Genomic DNA, 18,547 nt, shown 5'->3' on the forward strand with positions numbered 1-18,547 from the left:
AATAAATCTGATCTTGAGGGCAGCTTTACGATGCGCTCAAAAAGGGCTGTCAAAAGACTCTCAGGTAGGAACAGGAGAGGCTACAAACACTTGGTAAGTAGAAACAAACAGTAAATGAAACACCCAGTCTGAAGGAGAAATATGCAAATGCAAACTGCAGTGTTTCCCAGCACTCAGAGCCCAGTGCCCAAATGCAAGGAAGTTCAGTACATCGTTTCCTTCAAATCTACTAGCCTTTGCCTAAATTGTACTTGTTTCTATTACTGTTTTTACAAAATATCCTGTGGTTAGAAACTTTCATATGTTCCACAGTTCCTTAGATGAGCATAATCTTGAAGCACGTAAAACTCAATTAGGAAATGCTCTACATACCTCTTGTGCGTAGGAATACTAGGATTCCCAGAAGCAGTATAAAGAGGGAAAAAAGCACAATAAGAATAATTCTGTTTCTTTTCTGAGAGCTGTATCCTTAAAAAAAAAAAAAAATGATTGGTTATTTATAAAGCAACAGTTCAGTAGAAACACAACCCTGAGTATGTTTTATAGCCTATTTATTTTTTAAAAAGTAGCCTCAATAAATTAATGCACAAGAGTCAGTCAGTAGCAAAACCCTAAGCCAACTCCAGCACAGTTATGTGTTAAGTACCTCAGTTCAGTGAAGGCACATCACCCCTTGAAAGGCAATGGCTATTCCATTTTTTGGCATATGAAAGTCAGAGCCAGATTTCAGCCAAATGAAATTTCAGCAAACATCTTGTATTTGGTTTGTGTGGCAAGGTTTTGATGGCTTCTGTGATTAGATGCCAGAAGCTGCCCCATGCTGCATGGAGCCAATGCCAGCTGGCTCCAAGATGGATCTGTTGCTGGTCAAGGCAGAGCCCACCAGTGACCGTGGTAGTGTCTCTGGGATAACACATCTAAGAAAGGGGGAAAACTGCTAGACAATAGCAGCAGGGAAAGAGGACTGAGAATATGTGATAGAAACAGCCCTGCAGACATCAGGGTCAGTGGAGAAGGAGGGGTAGGAGGTGCTCCAGTCGCCGGAGTAGAGATTCCCCTGTAGCCCATGATGCCCCATAGTGAGGCAGGTTGTCCCCCTTCAGCCCTTGGAGGTCCACAGGGAAGCAGAGATCCACCTGCAGCCCGTGGAGGACCCCACATTGGAATGGGTGGATGCCTGAAGGATGCTGTGACCCCATGGGAAGCCCACGCTGGAGCAGGCTTCTCGCAGAACCTGTGGCCCCATTGAGAGAGGAGCCCACACTGGAGCATTTTTGCTGGCAGGACTTGTGACCCTGTGGGGGATCCACACAGGAGCAATTTGTGAAGAACTGTAGCCCTTGGGAAGGACTCACACTGGAAAAGTTCAGGGAGGGCTGTCTCCTGCGAGAGGGATGCCACACTGGAGCAGGGGAAGAGTATGAGGAGTTCTTCCCCTGAGGAGGAAGGAGCAGCAGAGACAACGTGTGATGAGCTGACTGCAACTCCCATTCCCCATCCCCCTGCGCAGCTCAGGGTGGGAAGGTAGAGATATTGGGAGCGAAACTGAGTCTGGGAATAAGGGAGGGGTTTGGGGGAAGTGTTTTAGACTTGTCCTTGTTTTTCATTATCCTACTCTGATTTTGATTGACAATAAATAAAATTAATTTTTCCGAAGTTGAGTCTGTTTTGCCTGTGACAGTAATGGCTGAATGATCTCTCCCTGACCTTACCTCAACCCATGAGGCTTTTGTCCTACTTTTCCCCCCTGTCCCACAGAGGAGGGGGAGTGACAGAGCAGCCTGAAGGGCACCTGGCAGCCAACCAAGGTCAACCCACCACATCTCATTTCTAACAAGTTTCTAACACAGAACTCCAGTGAAGGAAGAAGAATTCTACACCAGTAAACCACGAAAATTACTTTTGCACAGAAATGAGAAACTGTGTCAGTTAGGGACTGCTTTACACACTCTACAAAAGAGATGGTTCCAAACATGTTCTAACTCTGTTTAAAAAAGAAAAAAAATGCAAGTCTCAAGTTGAAGGCTTTCCCAAAGCAATAAGCAACAGGAGGAAAACTCTTTCTTCTAATTTTGATATCTCTCTGTGAAGGGGGAAAGAAGTATGTTCATTGATTCATGCAGATGATGTTAGATGAGAAATTATTTTATCTAATGCTGCTAGATAACTCACTTGAAATGACTGAACAGTTTCACTCCAATTCATGGAGAGTAGTACATAGAGCACATGTCATCAGCATTAGTTACAGAAGACCAGAAGGTTCAAAAGAGATCTTTTAAGTTGGTCTCCTGTTATTACTCAGTCCAGTTATTGGTGGGGATCAAACTGTCAATCTCATACCTTCCATCAACCTTATACACACTTTTAGTAGACAAATCACTTCTGATGCTTTTTACTCTTTAAATCCAACTCCCCTAGAAGTCAGGAGAAATCTTACAAAGTTCATGCTGCTTCCCATCCAAGCCTCTAAGACCTGTGTTTGCAACCTGACACATTCATTACCTTTTTCATCTGAAATGCATTGAATCAAAGAGATTTCAGAGCTTCTTTCCGTTTGTGAGAATGTAATGAAACATGTAGCGTTCTTGGTAGCATCAATATTCTTTATAGGGATGGAAAATTCCTGGCTCCAATGGCTGTGTGGATCATTACTGAGCTTCCAAGCGTAATTCACAGGCCTCTGGAAATCTGATGTACAGTTTAACACAAGGTTATCACCCTTGATGCTGTAATTTATTTTAGGTTCTGAAGGGGGATCTAAAAGGAGAGAAAACATTGAGTTTAGTTATAAACTGGCTTGAATTTTAGCACAGTACAAGGGCTGGAGCAACAAAAGCAGCAGGAGAGCGCAGAGACAAAAGCGTTCATGTAAGGTTTGTGTGTGCACATGCACACATGAGCAAGAGAGAAATGTGTTTCTAAAAGGAACCTGTAAACCACCTCTTTGGGGTTCTTTGATGCCTAGTTCAAGCCTTCTCATGGCTCACTGTCAATAGGACTAATATACCCACTGGTCAAACATATTTGCCAAAGAGTGCTAGTGAAGATGAGTAGATGGGCACAGGATGATGCCACAGATATTCAAGCACATAATGCCTGGGATAACATGGTCAGCTTGCTCAAAGGGTTTGGTTGTCTACCTGGAAGTACAGCGTGCCATCTACACACACTAAAAGTCATTCCATGGTGAGTAATGATTGGCACACAAATTAGATGCCACCTTTGAAAATATGTTCAAAGTGCCTAAGCAACTTAACAACAGAGCCAAAGAACAGCCCCCCATTGTTTCTATTTGCTTTGTTGAGAAATAAACAATCCTCTTTCTAGATTTTTTAAAGTGAATGAAGTGGTGCACGTTCTTTATGCAGTTCTTCCTCTACTTACCTAATACCTCAAGAACGAATTCTAAACAACCATCTTTCCCAGAAGTCCGGTAGACTAACTCATATGTGCCAGCATCACTCTTCTCCAAGTTAAATATAGTCAAATTCCCATTCTCCTTAAGCACACTCCTGCCTTGGAGATGAGTTAAATATGTCGGTGGGTTTTGCCCATCCCATTCAGCCACTATATCCTTGTTTTTGTTCCAAGTAATATCCTCTATTCTTTGCTTTATTTCTACTGGAAAAGTAAAATTTTCTCCCACAATGCCAAACACATCCTTAGAGTAGATGAGCGCTACAAGAGAAAAAAAAAACAAGTTACTTTAACAATTGTTTTATAAAATACTGCTTGACTAACACTGTATGCAGTATAAGACACATTCAAATTTAGGTTAAAATCACATCACGATGTTGCAAACTAAGGCATGTGTTAGTTTAGAATTACCCAAACACAGGCTGTCAGCACAATCATATGATAGGCACTACAAAGGGATCCAATTTCCACATTCTGGTCCCAGGTAAAATCATTGTCCTGATCTTCTTCCCTATCCTAAGACCCTCTATCCTCAGTACTTTCCCTCTGTTCACCTGAATTGGGTCTCCTGCCCATGGTCTGGTGGAAAAGATGAAATTGTCGCCAGTAAAATCTATTTTAGCATCTTGTTTCAGAACACCCAGACTGAAGTTCCCTATGAGTAAATAAACAAATTTTTCCAGCATGAATATTCACAGTTATTAAAAAGCACACTTCTGACATAAAATTGCTACTCAGTTCAAAGCACCTGCTCTGAAATCATGGAGGTATTAGGGATTTCCCTTGGAAATGTCACTTAAACAAGCTTATTTTACAGACAACATATGTGAAATAACATCCAAACCTCTGAGATCTAGCAGAGCTGTCAGCAAGAAATGGAGTTGTCCAGAAACCTGAACTGCTAAAAAGGCCCAGATATTCAATGTAATTAAACACATAAGAACAGAAGAGGAATAAGAGATTTTCCCTAATTTTTATTAAAAACAGCTACATTTATAAGAAAAAAAAATATCTACTGATGTAACAGACAAAATTTTGCTGTGGGGAGGGGATACTGTAAACCACTAGCATCTCTGCGTCCCTGCTTCTGTCTTCAGGAATCAACTTCCAAATAGCTCTAAAACAACCACAAGATTACTGCCACGGCAGTAATAGACAAAAACATGTTGATACCGAGTTCAAGTTACACTTGCATTAAAGACTCTATTCCAGAGACTACAGCTGGTAGCTGGTAATTTTTTACTACTAAGTTGAAGGAAGGGCATGATTAAGTTATAAATGAGGTCTCATATTAAAGCGAGATTCCCAATACACACCATGTAAAACTTCCCTTTAAATAGTAACTGTGCATGATGAAACAGAAATACTTCTACTCCTCAAGTCAACTAGTTGCAAGTGACAGCTACTATTTTGAGTTTGTTTTAGTTTTGATTTTTTTATTTATTTGTTCGTCAAAGGCATCAAGTTAAGAACCCACCAATTCTTGTATCATTCCAGGCTTCCCTTGCTTTTGGTGTCATCACTGTTATGTCAATGTTACATCATTACTACTGTTCACAAATCAGTGTGGATACTACAGCTTTATCACACCAAGTCACTTCCCTTCACTGTGTACAAGTCCAGAAAACAAACTATAACCCATCTTGCTCCACGTCCTATCTCCTTTCCATATGAAAACAGACAGAAGGTCCTTTCCCATCGGCAAAGAACAGCGCTAGTCAGTGTACTGTGTCAGCAGCTCTTCTGCTTGCTGCCAGACCAGAGAATCAAGGACTTTCTCAGACAGGATACTGAAGCAATGAGAAACACACTTCTGTGTGCTTGGGTAGATAACTGCACACACAGGTCTTCTCCATGCCTTACTTTTTATGGAATATCCAATTTGTTTGCAGTTTACCCATGGAAGTACTCTTCTTGTGCCATTACAGGTGCTACTTCTTGATGTCTGCACTGGAGGTCTTTTCCAGGCACAGGAAATGTAAAAGCAAACAGGGTAAGCTCTCACTCCCACATCTTTTCAACACAACCTACGTGCTTTCTTTGTCTTCTATCCTGTTCAGGCAGATTTAAACATCTCACTTGCTCCCACTGCCCCAGTATGAGCATCTCTTTCCACTCATCTCAATTAACGATTTCCAGAAAAGAAAAGAACACAGGGGAGCCCCAACACTTGTGTGAAGACCACAGGAAAGCAAGATGCTGGGCAGGGTGGAACACTGTTTTGATCTGATGAAGCTTGGAGTCTTGTTAGAGACTTTTGTTTCATAAAGACAATTTCTAGGAGCGTATATTTCTCAACAAGTCATCTCTCACTGCCTAAGGACCTATAGTATTCCTAGCATGGAGGAAAACTCCCTGCTCTACCCACTGCGAAATTCTACCTCTCGGTATCTTCGGCTCACAGATACAAACAAGCTGTGGTGGCTTAATATCAGCATGTATAAGCCAAGCCGTGGTGGCTGCTGACAAGAGCAAGGTGACATGACTTCCTGAGGGAAAGGAAGCAGCCATTTGCTGGGGACTAAGAACACAAGCAAGGACAGCCACCACTGCTCAGCCAACCGCTAATAACTTCCTAAGCTTGGGGGTCGATCCAGGTAAACTCTCCACGTCTTTACTCCCCTTAAGTTAGTCATAAGAGCTAGGCTGAAGGTATAAGGGAAAACCTGTTGCTCCTTCAAGCCCAGAAATGAGAAAGAAATGAGAAAGAAGAGTTGAAAAGAAAACACATTTTCTCTCCACAGGTTCTGCTTGGCACAGGGGAGCACTGCTCTCTTCAGCACACTCTCCTCTTGCTCACTGATGAAACGAAGGTTTCGCAGCAAGGAGCTGAAGAGTTCCTGCCTAAGGAAACTCGAGGCTTCCAGCAGCAGAACAACGAAAAGTTTACTCTTCGGATAACCGTCATCTCCTGCCATCTAAAAATGTCCAAATTTTATTGGACATTTTGGTTTTATTTATATTGGTTTTATTTCCCTGTTTTATTGGTCTAGTGAAAATGTGAAGAAATCTCCCACTCAATCTGTCAGCTTCCTTTTTTTCAAGGAAATCATACAGAAATGTTGCATAAGGTCACAACCACGTCTCTTTGAGCTTCTGAAGAAAGCATGTGTCATGACATGTTTTCTAAATTTCCAAGGAACCCTTTCCCCTCTTTTCTACGTAATTTTATATGGAAATAGATTTCACAGCAGTTTGCTTCTCTGGTGTGAGTAAAGAGGGAGAAATGACAGCCAAACACTCTCTCATACAATCTTTTTGGAAGGCTAGAAATAAGAATCATGTTTCTCTGCTTTCTCCCTCTCTCCTTATTGCAGCCTGTTATTCCAACATAAAGTTTACACAACAAAGTAGTAGGGTGCTAAGGCCTTCAGTAGCCTCTACAGAAACCATCAGTCCACCTGCTCCTCTATCTCCTAAAACCCACTCCAAATTCCTTCTTATGCCAAGCCTTTTTGTTCTTCCCTTCCAAACAAATCACATGATGAAAGTGCCACAGATAAAGAGAAGGTAACATTATGTGGGCAAAGCCTCTTCTGCAAACCCACCACCTCATCTAGTCTACATCATCTTCTGCTCCCACTTCTCCAGCAGCCAGACCCATGCAACCCAGTGTGCTGTACTTGAGTCTTAATATTCACCTGACTAATTCTGACTCTGAGCATTTCAGCAGGCTAAAGGTATCCATGTTGTGTTCAGACTGAGTAAGTAGAACTTAGTACTCCATTTATCAGCAATAAATACTTCATTACTATATTTGTCTACCTGGTTTGACTTTCTTCACTAGTTTTCTTGGAGCTGATGTAAGGCTTAGTTACTTTGGAGAAACGTCCGTAAGCTAATTCCCTTTTTATTTTTAATACTATCATTATTTTTCTGAGTTTCAAGTAGCTATTTGAAATGCATATATGTCTATATTAGGTCTACAAAAGCAGCAGTTAGACTCTCCTATTACCATTAAGACACTAACATTCCACCTGCTAAAGCTGAGTGGAAAAGTCCTTACCGGTTAACTTATAGCAAGGAACTGTTTGCCTCAGGAGATGGGCTTTTTAAATAGTGGATATTTGTTTTATTTCTTGTAACTTCCCAACTACCCCTTTTCTAGGCTTTTTTAAAATTGTGAATTCCCCCAGCAACTGTAAGCAGCAGACAGTTATGTTCCCTCCTAACCCTCAAATCTCAACATGGATACTGATTGTGCAGCTCTGGCTTCTTAACCTTTAAAACTCTGACTCTTGATACAAAAGCAACTCTGAGGAGATGACTCTAAATAAACTTAATGTTAGAAGTACCCATTGGGCTGTATTTCCAAGTTGGAAAGAACATTCCTTTTTCTGAATGTAAATATACGGGCTCTTATTTTTGTGGCACCTTCTTGATTTGGGTGTTTTCCTTTTTCCAAAGCATTGCTTTAGGTTAGTTTCAGGTAAGTCTATTCATCCCATAGTAACCAAACATCAACAAAAACATTCCATCTCTAGTAAGTCTGCCTGTTCATACACCAGGATAAAGGTGTGTGTACAGTGTCACAAGGGCCACACTAAAGGTAGCGGCAAGAGAAAAAGCTTCACAAAATTACTCCTCCATTAGTAGCAAGAGGAAATTTCTGAGGTAACGGTCTAGATACACACAACATTATTAGCAAACATTGCCTACTCACAGCTCTCATCATCACCCTGGCTGAAGCAGAGTTTTCACTTCTGCTAAGCAAACCACATGCAGTTTGTTAGGCCGCTTCTTACTACCCATGTAGCACAAATTTGAGTTTCCATCACTCCTATCATTCACATATCAGTGCAGCCTTAAAATCCAAGTACTTTAGCTTTGTATATTCCTTCTACTGCCTGAGTCCCCAGAAATTACCTCTGAGCAGCATTATGACTTTATTAATAATTATTCAGTCACAAATTATTCTGATTTAATTATTGATTTAACCGGTCTTATTATAGAAGAAAGATTGATCCCTGCCTTACAAGAGTCTTTCTTACTTGGTTCTACAGCGGGGAAACTTCATCTATTCTGTGGCAGCCTGAGTCTATCAGGGCAGTCTGTACTACCAGGGCAGTACAACAGGGAACTCAACACACAGAGAGGGAGTTACTGCAGGACCACAGTATCCAAATCTTCTTTTGTTGTGGAGGCACTATATGGGACATTGATAGGAAGAGAACGTGTAAAAACACACCTGTATGTTCCATAACACAGACAAATTTAGGATAACCTTAGCACTTCAGCTTCAGAAGGGTTTATGTACTAAACTATTATTGCCTGTACTTTGAGGCAACCTAGATTTATCTAGTTCTCTTGTCAAGAACTTAAACAACGAAACCTTCCCTTCAGGAGAGAGCTGCAATATGAGAACTCCTATTCTAAGAATCTTGTGCCCCCTGCCCCAGACGACTGATTAGCTCAGGGCAATTAAGCAAACACCAGATCCCACACAGGGGTAGGTGTGCATGGACATCCCACTTTCCCTCCCCTCCACCTGCTTTTGCCCTCCTGCTCTGTTGGACTGAGCCAACACTGTTCATTAAATTTATACGGTTGGAGGTTTTTGACAACTAATGCAATTAGCTAAATCCAGTGAATGCCCAGGCCAACATACGGCCTCCCAGCATAAGGCAAGGGAGGGAGGAGGAAGACTGGAAATCACCACTTTTAGCAGTGGTGAACTATTAGGGAGGGCCAGTGTGTGCTGCAGAATATTGATGATCCTGGCTTTCTAAGGTCTAAAACCATTAATTACATTAAGCCAAGAAATTATCAGTGACATTTTTCACTCTGTGTTCATACTTCCATCCTGCACTGTTAAATAGCAATGGCAAAAAAATTTTTATTTCTTTTTGGTTTTAATATAATATAACGGCCTCAGCTCTTATCGAGAGTTTTTAAGCAGGGGGCAGATGTTTGGTTTGATTTTTTTTTCCTTTGTGAGACATTCTTACTTTTCTCTGTTTATTCAGGAAGATTCAAGAGTAAGGCTAAAGGACAACAAAAGCGAGTGTCAGCTTCATAAAGCTGATGACTGATTTTTCCATTCGTATCATTAAAAACTGTTTAATATTTCTATTAGCAGCCTATGAACTAACCACATTCTACAAGCAACCTGAATTTTTTAGGAGTACAGATTTTCCACCATTCATCCCAATGCCTTGTAATGTAGTTCTCATAACATTTCCCATGGAGTGGAGAGACACAGGAGAAAACACTGAGCAATATCAGTGGTTTTGTGATCAACAAAAATGTAGAAAAGAGCATATATTTCTGTGTGTAGAGAAAAAAAGACAGAAAATTTTAAAATAAAAACAAAAGCCAGTCCAAACCTGTCAAATGGCCTAATGAGAAAGTAACAAAAAGCCACACTGAGGTATGTTTAGTTTCTATGCTGGAGATTCAGAAGAAGTTTGAAAGAAAACCTGAGAGATGCTAAAAATTATTTGTCAGTCTATGCTCAATACTGTACATGATAACCTCTGCTTTTAGATCAAATAAGTCTTCTCCGCTTAACTCAATTTTTATAAATAAGTTGAATTGGTAAATGAAGCATTAAGGAACCCAGAAGGCCAAAATACTGCATAAAATTGATTTGATGCTCAGAACATTGAAAGAGTTGCCTGGCTTTCATATGAGCCGCACTACGGATGCAGAATGCTTCTAGGTGTTCTACTTCACATATTCAGCTTAATTCCCATATCCCCTCTGCTTTTGGGGTGAAGTCCTGGCTCTGCTAAAGTTACTAGAAGTTTGGCTGCTGCCTGCAGTGGAGCAGAACATCTCTACTGGTGTGGCTTGCACTGTGACATCCTGCTGGTGTGGTATTTTTTATTCATCTCATCCAGGGAGGATGCAAAGACTTCTCTGTGGGTTCCCTCAATAAACCTGGCCACGGATAACACATTGACTTTTTTTTCCACCCACATACAATCTCCAGGATCCCAAATCTGAGCACAGTTTTGCCTTGAATTTCCAAGGACTGAAGGAACATGCTCTTGGGTATGTCTCAAAGTCCTTCCATAGCCTCACAGTGAGACTTTGCATTCTAATTTGCAAGTCTGAGGTTTTATCAGACAAAAACCTGACCCAGCAGAGCATTGTTGTGGTGGTTTGGGCTAGGCCTTCCTTGGTGACCAGTTTGTAACCAAGGAAGGGTCCAGATTTACCCAGTATTCCCTACAATTTTTGCGTAAGCCAGATTATAAGAAGAAAGGAGGAGAGGCCTTCGTTCTCTTTCCTTCCGGCGGCTTGGAGGTGCAGGTTCCCTACTGTTGAGTCTGTGGTGTTGGGGAGCGAGGCCTGGTTAGGCCTTGCCGACCTTGGGAGACAGAGGTTGCTGGCGATCCTTCCGGAGCAACTCTCGGTTGTCCCAGGAGAATAGTGAGCTATTTTCTTTGCTAACTCTTTTAGTTGTTAGATATTGGGTCACTAATTGGGATATATATATATTTTAGTTTAGTTTTTGTTCCCTTTCCCTTCCCCCTTCCCAAACCACCACAATTGTGAAGAGCAGGAATCCCTATTTGTCGAGTAGGAATTCTAAAGACGCCAAAGCTACACTGCAGCTTCTGTGTGTCACAGGCTCCCACAAGAGAATGGAGAAGCACATCTCTCACCCCATTCCTGACGTTCAGCAACACAACTGGGATAAGTGCAGTGCTTTGAATTTGGATGGAGAAGGCAGGGATTCAGAACAGGAAGACTGAAGGAGAATGAGAATCTACCAACAGCATCCTGGTGTTTACAACAGGTATTTGCAAGGCTAGAAACTTGCATGCCAAGTCAAACTGGTACTGGTCTACTTTATGCACTTGGGCAGACCAGTCTGACTTTCAGGGTCTTGATTTTCTCATACAGAAATGATAGATTATTTTACCTTGTTAAAATTAACATGAAACATTTACGCGTAGTCAACACACATAATAGCAATAATGCAAGCATACAAACAAAAACATGGTGTGAAAGCTTGCCTATTTAGTTTAGTGAACAACAGTAAAGAGTTTGCAGTCCTTATCTCCTGCCCTAATCAACCACTTCAGAATCAAAGACCCTCAATGCTCTCTTAGAGAACAATATCTCTAAATTAAACAAAACAAGCTGAAGACTTCTAGAATAGTATGAGGAGGAAATTCGAGGGAGTTGCTCTGAACACTCAGTAGCAGAACCAGCTGCTTAAAGCCTTCAGGAAAAGCAAGAGGAGACTGTTAATTTTTTAAACAGGGGATACAATAGCTCCTATTTTAGGCATATCCAGGAAACTCCCAAAGCAAAAAAAAAAAAAAAGTCACCAAGAAATCCCTTAGACTAGAGGAATAAGAAGATCTTCATAGATTAAACCATGCTCCTTGTCCCATTGGCCCATCTAGCAACAGCAGCTACTTCTATTGACAACAAGAACATTTGTACATAATATCTTCAATTTCAAAAAATGAGCGAGTTTTTTTATACTTCTCACATTCACAGCCCAGGGCAAGGGTTACAGGTGTGAGGGTTATGCTCCTCAGACACACAGGTGGAACTTGGACTAAGAAGGCCTTTGATTAGTATTTCACCAGAAGTTAATAGCAATAATTTACTTCTACGGGAAAAAAAAAAAAAAAAAAACAAAAAAAAGCGCCACAATAATTAAAAAAACAAAACAAAACAAAACAAAACAAACCAGAAAAAACCCACACAAAACCTTGGACAACTTTGATGGTTTTTCCTTGAGCAAGAGGGAAGAACACAGTATAAACAGCACTTTCATATACAGGGGTGACAAGAATATTTCTACAATAAAAGTTTGCTTCCTGAGCTCCTTAACACTTCAGGAACAGGAGGGAATTAACTCACCGTAGGCGGGTGCCATAATATCACACCCACTTCCTACCATAACCTTCCTTTACACAAGTTTGAGAGAAACGAGACAGAAGAACAGGGTGGGGGAGTCCCTAAAAGTGCTGACGGCTGGCATGAAACTCTAGAGTTAGATGCGGGAGGCACGCAGAGCCGCCTGCTTCTGCCCGCTATGCCTTGAAAGGACAGGGAGCAGGCGGCAGGACCGCTCCCCCCCCAGCCCCGCGCACGAGACGCTGTCGCCGCGCTGGGACCGGGCCAGGAGTCCAGGGCGGTCACGGCCCCCTGGAGAAGCAGCCAGCCCCCTGGAGAAGCAGCCGCCCCCCTGAAGAAGCAGCCGCCCCCCTGAAGAAGCAGCCGCCCCCCTGGAGAAGCAGCCGCCCCCCTGGAGAAGCAGCCGCCCCCCTGGAGCAGCTTCCCAGGCCGCAACCCACTGCCAGAGCCCGCCAAAATTCCAGCAGCAGGCTGTCCACGCCGCTCCCCGGGGCGGCACAAGCCCGTCCAGCCGCGTGGGGAGCAGAGGGCAAGGATGCCCCGCTCCCGCCGCCCACGATATCCCGGACGGCAAGGAGTGAGGGAGAAAGGCGAAGGGCTCGGGAAGGGTCCCCACCGTGCCCCTCACGGCTTACCCAAGAGGGACGCGAAGCACAGGAGCCATGCCAGCAGCCTCATCGCTGCCCGCCCCATCGGAAGTCACAGCGAAACCAGCTCACGCCCGCCTTGCTACAGGCGGTTCGTCCTGCCCTGCGGCCCCGCCCCTCTCTCGGCGGGAGGAGGTTCTCTGCGAGTCTGACTAACCAGCTTCCTCTGGAAACTCCAAGCCCCTGTTAGGAAAGGGGATTTTTAGACGCGGTGGCCGCCTCCGCTGTGCTCTGGTGGGTCGCGGCTGCCGGAAAGGGGTTTGGGGTGCTGGGTGATGCTGCGAGGGGAGTTTCTGGTTCATGGGGCGCAAGTCCAGGAGGGAGTTTCTGTTATATTTCTGTCGACAGAAAGTGGCGTGTTGCTCTTACAGAAGGGAGGTATCAGCTCTACTAATTGAAAAACTGAAATTAAATCAATTTAATGTGGAGTGAAAGCCCCTCAGGTTAGGGGAAGAAGGAATTTCAGCAGGTAGCACGCAGCTCGCTGCCTCAGAAAATGACCATGGAATGGTTCGGGTCAGAAGGGATCTTAAAGACCATCCCAGTTTCAACCCCTCTGCCATGGGCAGGGACACCTTCCACTCTTAGTATTCCCTGGAGCCTGGTGTTTGACACCTATGCTCCCAAAAATGTCCACTTCTCTCTTTGAGTGACACCTGCCAACATCTCATTTTGAGGAGTGGGCTTGAGGCTAAGCCTGGCCGTGCTCACCTCTTTCCCCCAAGGCAAGGTTGGTCTCTGTGGAGCTGCCCCTTCTGCCTGAGTGAAGCAAGAGAAATGTAATAGAAACTAACTGACTTCTAGGGGTTTCCTTTGACACCAGCTGCTCAGAAGCCCATTCACAAAACTAAAACACATTTAGATTCTGTTTTATGAGGATGATTGGCCTCTTGGCCCTATGAAGTGTTTTTGAGGAAGAAAGGGAGAATACGCAACAGTTTGGGAAACGTAAGTACTCAGCAGCTGCTGAAAAAATGCTACTCTGCAAAATACTCCAGTGGCAGCTGGGAGTCAGCTTTCCTTCCAGGGCAGTGAGCTGCTGCAAGTGAATACTGCAACCTCCTTCATCTGCATCCCGCTCACAGTGCATTAGCCTGGCTGAGGAGAGTCCAGCTGCAGAACTTACAGCCTCAAAGCATGCTCAGCTCCCAGGACCTTGACTGCCTGTCTGGGAGGCACCAGCACAGCACTAGTGTCATCCAGGGATGCTCTTGCTGCAGGTTTTTCCCTCACTTGGCTCTCCCCAGTGCACGTGGCCCACACACTCACTGATGAGCAGCTGTGTTGGACTATTCACCCCCACTTTGAGTGACCTCAGCTTTTTTCTTCACACAGCAGATTCAGAAAAAAAAAAATTGGCAGCCATGGAGATCTCTAACCGGAGGACCTTCCAAAATGAACACTGAATATGTTCCAATGCCAAGTGATTTTTTTTTCCCCCCTTCTTCTAGGAATCACTGTAAGCTCCCTTAACTCATCACTGAAGGCTGCAGCGTGAGCTAGAATGACACTGCACCCTGGGCTGAGCAATGTTGTCTCATTCAGTTCTTACAAAAATAGAATAATACTGACCCATTTTCCATAGCTATGTTAGAATGCCATGACGCATAACTCACCAGTGGAGTCAGGCCCATCCTATAAATTCCTTTTGCTCAGTGATAGAAACTCATACCAAGCTTTTCTGTCTCTCTGTTCCCTTTACCCCTCTATTCTCAATCTCTGTCAAGTGTTAAAGGGAACTCCTTACCCTGTAAAGGCTCCAAGTCACAGCATTTACATGTTACAAAAATGTAACATGGCCATCTTTCTGCAGTATCCTCATGGCAGGAGCACATGTTCTCTGCTGCTGACTAGTCCTCTTGTAAGGTAAAATGTCCTCTGAAAATGTCAGAGACTTTGGATTGAATCTTGTTGCTGAGAGGATGCTCGCACACTGCAGCTTGCCTGTAGGTTATGAAATCTTTGGGGTTAGCAGAGAAAAATCTGAAGCAGACAGACGCTTTCACTTTGAAACAGGTTATTTTAGGGTGGAAGGAACCACGGGAGGTTCCTCACGTGCATTTAAGGCAGGCCTAAGTTTTTCCTACTGAGCTGCTCTGTGTTGTAGAGGATGATTAGGGCTTCACAGGGCAGAGAAAGTGAGAGAAACTTGAACCTGGTGGCTGGTGCCCTCACCTAGGCTCCTCTACCTTTGGGAAGCTGCAGAAATACGTGGCAAGGGTGTATTCTCCCTTCTTTTGCCTATTTATACAGTCATACCAGATAGAAGATCCATAAAGTACTCAAGAAAAGACACAAGAAAATGGCTGGTTTTCCTCCTTTCCTGACTGAGTACCCAATCAGTTTTCCCTTCCTCAGTTGCCAAGATTATCTTTAATGTTTTCTTCCTGCTCTGTCGTAGTTATAGTTATAACACTCTTCTGAAAGTCAGGAGTTTGAATTCTTTTTGTTTAGGTGAGAACTAAACACAGTTCCTCTCTCAATCCTGGGAACAATACACAGGAGCCTACACGCTTAACATAGAGCCATGATTCCTACTCCACGGAAAAAGGACAGAAAATACAGGAGCTGTAAGACCAAGTATTCCAGCAGTAAAGGTGGATCCAGGCCTTAATGGATAGTGAGCTAAGCTCTGTGTGTATTTCACGCCCTCCCGCAAACGCAAAGGCCCCAGGGAGAGGTTTTAAATAGTCATCATTTGTTTAACTCACACTTGGCTTCCCCCAAGGTCCCACACTGCTACCCCAACTGCATTGTTTCCAGTATCAAAAAACAGTTTTCCAGTCTAAGTGAATTTTCCTGTGATCAGATTTCCGCTTGACTTCTGGGTATTTGCAGTGCCTATGTTCCTCTGCCAGTTGTTGTTTTGTGGGTGGGGAGACAACATTTTCAGCTGAGTTGGGCACTTTCAGCATTTGCTTGAATGTGCAGACAGCACAATTTTTATTTTTTTTAATTAAAAGAATTTGTGCATAGAATCATATTTGTTTGTTTTAATTATCCCTCATTCATTCTCAAGAGAATCACACTGTGCTTCATGATAGTACACTGTAATGGACTGTTAAAAGAAATCTAAAGTGGTTTGAAAGTCTTTGCAACAATGATCCTATTGCCATTATAATCACTCCCATTGGAAAGTAAAATAAGTGGCATTAAATTTCTGAACTAATATAACTGTAATTACTCAGTAATTAGGTTCACAAGCAGTAAAAAGAAAACCCTTCATACCAAAATAGTTTTCCTGGTAAGAGCATTTTAAGCACAGAGAAACTGAAGGGCTTTTGCTGTTTGAATAAGGAACCACCACAGTGTGCCAATATAATAAAAAAAAATCCTGGGATTACTAAAGCTGAGATCACAGAAAAAAACCTGCTCAGGAAACAGAATTTTCAATTTCATGAAGACATTCCTTTTTAAAAACCACCAGTTTTGTATATTTGCAGAGTTGTTAAATACCAGAATGCTGTTTAACAGCTCTGTCAATACACAAAACTAAGCCAGAGCTGCTCATCTTGGCCACAGTTTTGTTTTACTCTAGGGCTGTAATTATAATAATTAAAATGCCTTAGGTAATGTAATTATAATAAATTATAATGCCTTATATTATAAGATATTTCATAATTTCCATAGGACTTGGCAAAGAGTAATATTTGCATCCTGCTACAAAGAGTAGTGCTTATTGCCATAATTTTAAATTAAAAAAGATGGAAAGAAGGATTTGCTTGTTTTCTTTATGTGCTCCAATTTGTTTTTTTATTTTAAGAAATTTGTCATTTTCACAATTACACTGTTCCTCTGAAGGTCTGCATGGACATGTCACTGCCTAATGGTATGATTTCACAAATTTCTTTCCTTCTTTCTTTCTTTCTTTAGAAAAGTGGAATCAGATCAGTGGAATTTCTGGGTGTAATGAAAAGGAGTGGGCCCATTGCAGTCCACATGCTTTTATCTTACAGTCTGTGAATCTACTTGAGTCTAGTGCTGGGGATGGGTAGATGAAGAGTGGGCTGGAAGCCAGGCACTGGCTATTCATATTGCAGCTTTCAATCTTGGAAAATTGATTGAGCTGGTAAACTCAATCACATAATAGCGATTGAAGCCAGACAAAACCTAGAAAGCAGGTAGAGAGTTAAAATCAGAATATAAGTCAGAATATAGGTTTACTAAGTAGAATAAAGGAATATAAGTAGAATATAGGAATATAAGTATAAACAAGAGCACAAAGAATTTTGCCAATACTTAGCTAGGATGCACTGCTAGAACCTAGAGATAGAGATTAGGTGGTACTGTACACTGAAAGAATGCACACACACCCAACCTAAGTAAGATAGGGGGGCAAAGTGGGGCTTGAGTCCAAGAATCTTGCAAAATTCACCATGAAGTCTGCCAAAATCCAGAAAGTTGAAAAGTTCATGAAGATGATGAAGGCTGGGCCAAGGGCTAGAGGATGAAGAAACAGGAACGACCCTCCTAGATTCTCCCCAAATTGAAGACCACGCCCTCGACTCTGCCTAGATTCTGCTTATTATGAATATTATAATTAGATGTTGCAGTCATATGAATATGTATGTGAACATGTTGCAATCACCTGTAGAAATGGTATAAAACCCTGTAAATTCACTGGAGAGATAGAGCAGTTTGTCCAGTGCAAGCTGGCTGCTCTCCAACGTTGCCTAATAAATATACCTCACTGCTTAAAGACTAACTCTTGTCTCTGAGCAGTTCTCTGCGCCTTTTTGGGGGCAAAATTGGCATCATGATTGACAAAGGACACTTAGAACCTACTTCTGTGACAATAAGCCAGTTTGAGCCTGGGGGCAAGTATTTCAGGATCAGAATGTACGTGTATACTTATCTCTGGGAGGATGCAGATGGGGCAGGGCTTCAGTATTCCTCCAGGGCAGGCAGCTGATGCTCCCTAACTTCACAGTGAACACTGAAGAAATTTATCTCAGGAGACTTGGAAATAACATTGTCTTCTGCGTAAAACAGTCCCAAAGCCTTCAGCTGGAGCAAACTGGGATAAGGAAATTACTGCTATCACTAATAACTGTAAAGAAAAGTAATGTCAGATGCTTTTTGAAATGTCTTTGGCCATTCTTCTGATCAGACTGAAGCAATTTCTTCATTTTGTTGTTCAGATAAAGTCTTTGTAGAATAGTGCCTGGACAGGGAATGTTCCTTCGCTCATTGCCCCTCCTGCCATTTAACACAATCAGGGGCAAAGCTGCCTTGTTCAGCAAGATGGACCAACACACACTGATGAGGCTTAAGAAACAGGTGTGTCCTCAGCTTAAAATCCTTCACAGCCAGGGAGATGGTAACACCATATCATGAGTGTCATGTGACAGACTCCTGGTTACGTTTGGTTGTGCACTTACGCTTCTCCATCTGTATACATCAAAGCAGTAAATTTTTTTATTCAAAGGTCTTTTTAAAGTGTTTGCATGTTTATGATACTGGTGCATTACTGAGGTCATCTTTTTATTTCCTTTAGTACCTGAAATGCAAACCAAAGGAAAAGTGAAGGCTTTCCCTGCCCTAAGAAATGTACAGTCTGGGCTTATTATGGTGATATGGCCACCAGTGACCATCTTCCCCCTCACTTTTCAGAAGTAGTCCACCGTTTTGCCTTCTTTTGACTGTTATGGTATGTG

The 18,547-nt window shown here is 42.6% G+C and overlaps 1 protein-coding gene across 7 annotated transcripts in view; it reads right to left on the bottom strand.

Moving 5' to 3' along the window:
• Window positions 1-12,957, bottom strand: part of CD58 (CD58 molecule) — a 28,244-nt gene extending 15,287 nt beyond the window's left edge. For 3 of the 7 annotated variants that reach the window (XM_027730376.2, XM_027730373.2, XM_039388942.1), the window contains exons 1-4: window positions 12,879-12,957; window positions 3,385-3,678; window positions 2,503-2,757; window positions 373-468 (exon numbers count right to left, since the gene is read on the bottom strand). In XM_027730376.2, coding sequence (XP_027586177.1) covers window positions 373-468; window positions 2,503-2,757; window positions 3,385-3,678; window positions 12,879-12,936 — 703 coding nt within the window. In that variant the 5' untranslated portion in view covers window positions 12,937-12,957. Of the gene's footprint in view, window positions 1-372; window positions 469-2,502; window positions 2,758-3,384; window positions 3,679-3,971; window positions 4,133-8,408; window positions 8,500-12,246; window positions 12,388-12,878 lie in introns of those variants that run through there. The other 4 variants (XM_039388945.1, XM_039388943.1, XM_039388944.1 and 1 more) reach the window with 4 other exon arrangements.
• Window positions 12,958-18,547: the final 5,590 nt, after the last annotated feature.

The sequence above is a fragment of the Pipra filicauda genome, unplaced genomic scaffold (genome assembly GCF_003945595.2).
Source record: "Pipra filicauda isolate LSUMZ 115617 unplaced genomic scaffold, ASM394559v2 scaffold69_size3009148_pilon, whole genome shotgun sequence".
NCBI lineage: Eukaryota > Metazoa > Chordata > Aves > Passeriformes > Pipridae > Pipra > Pipra filicauda.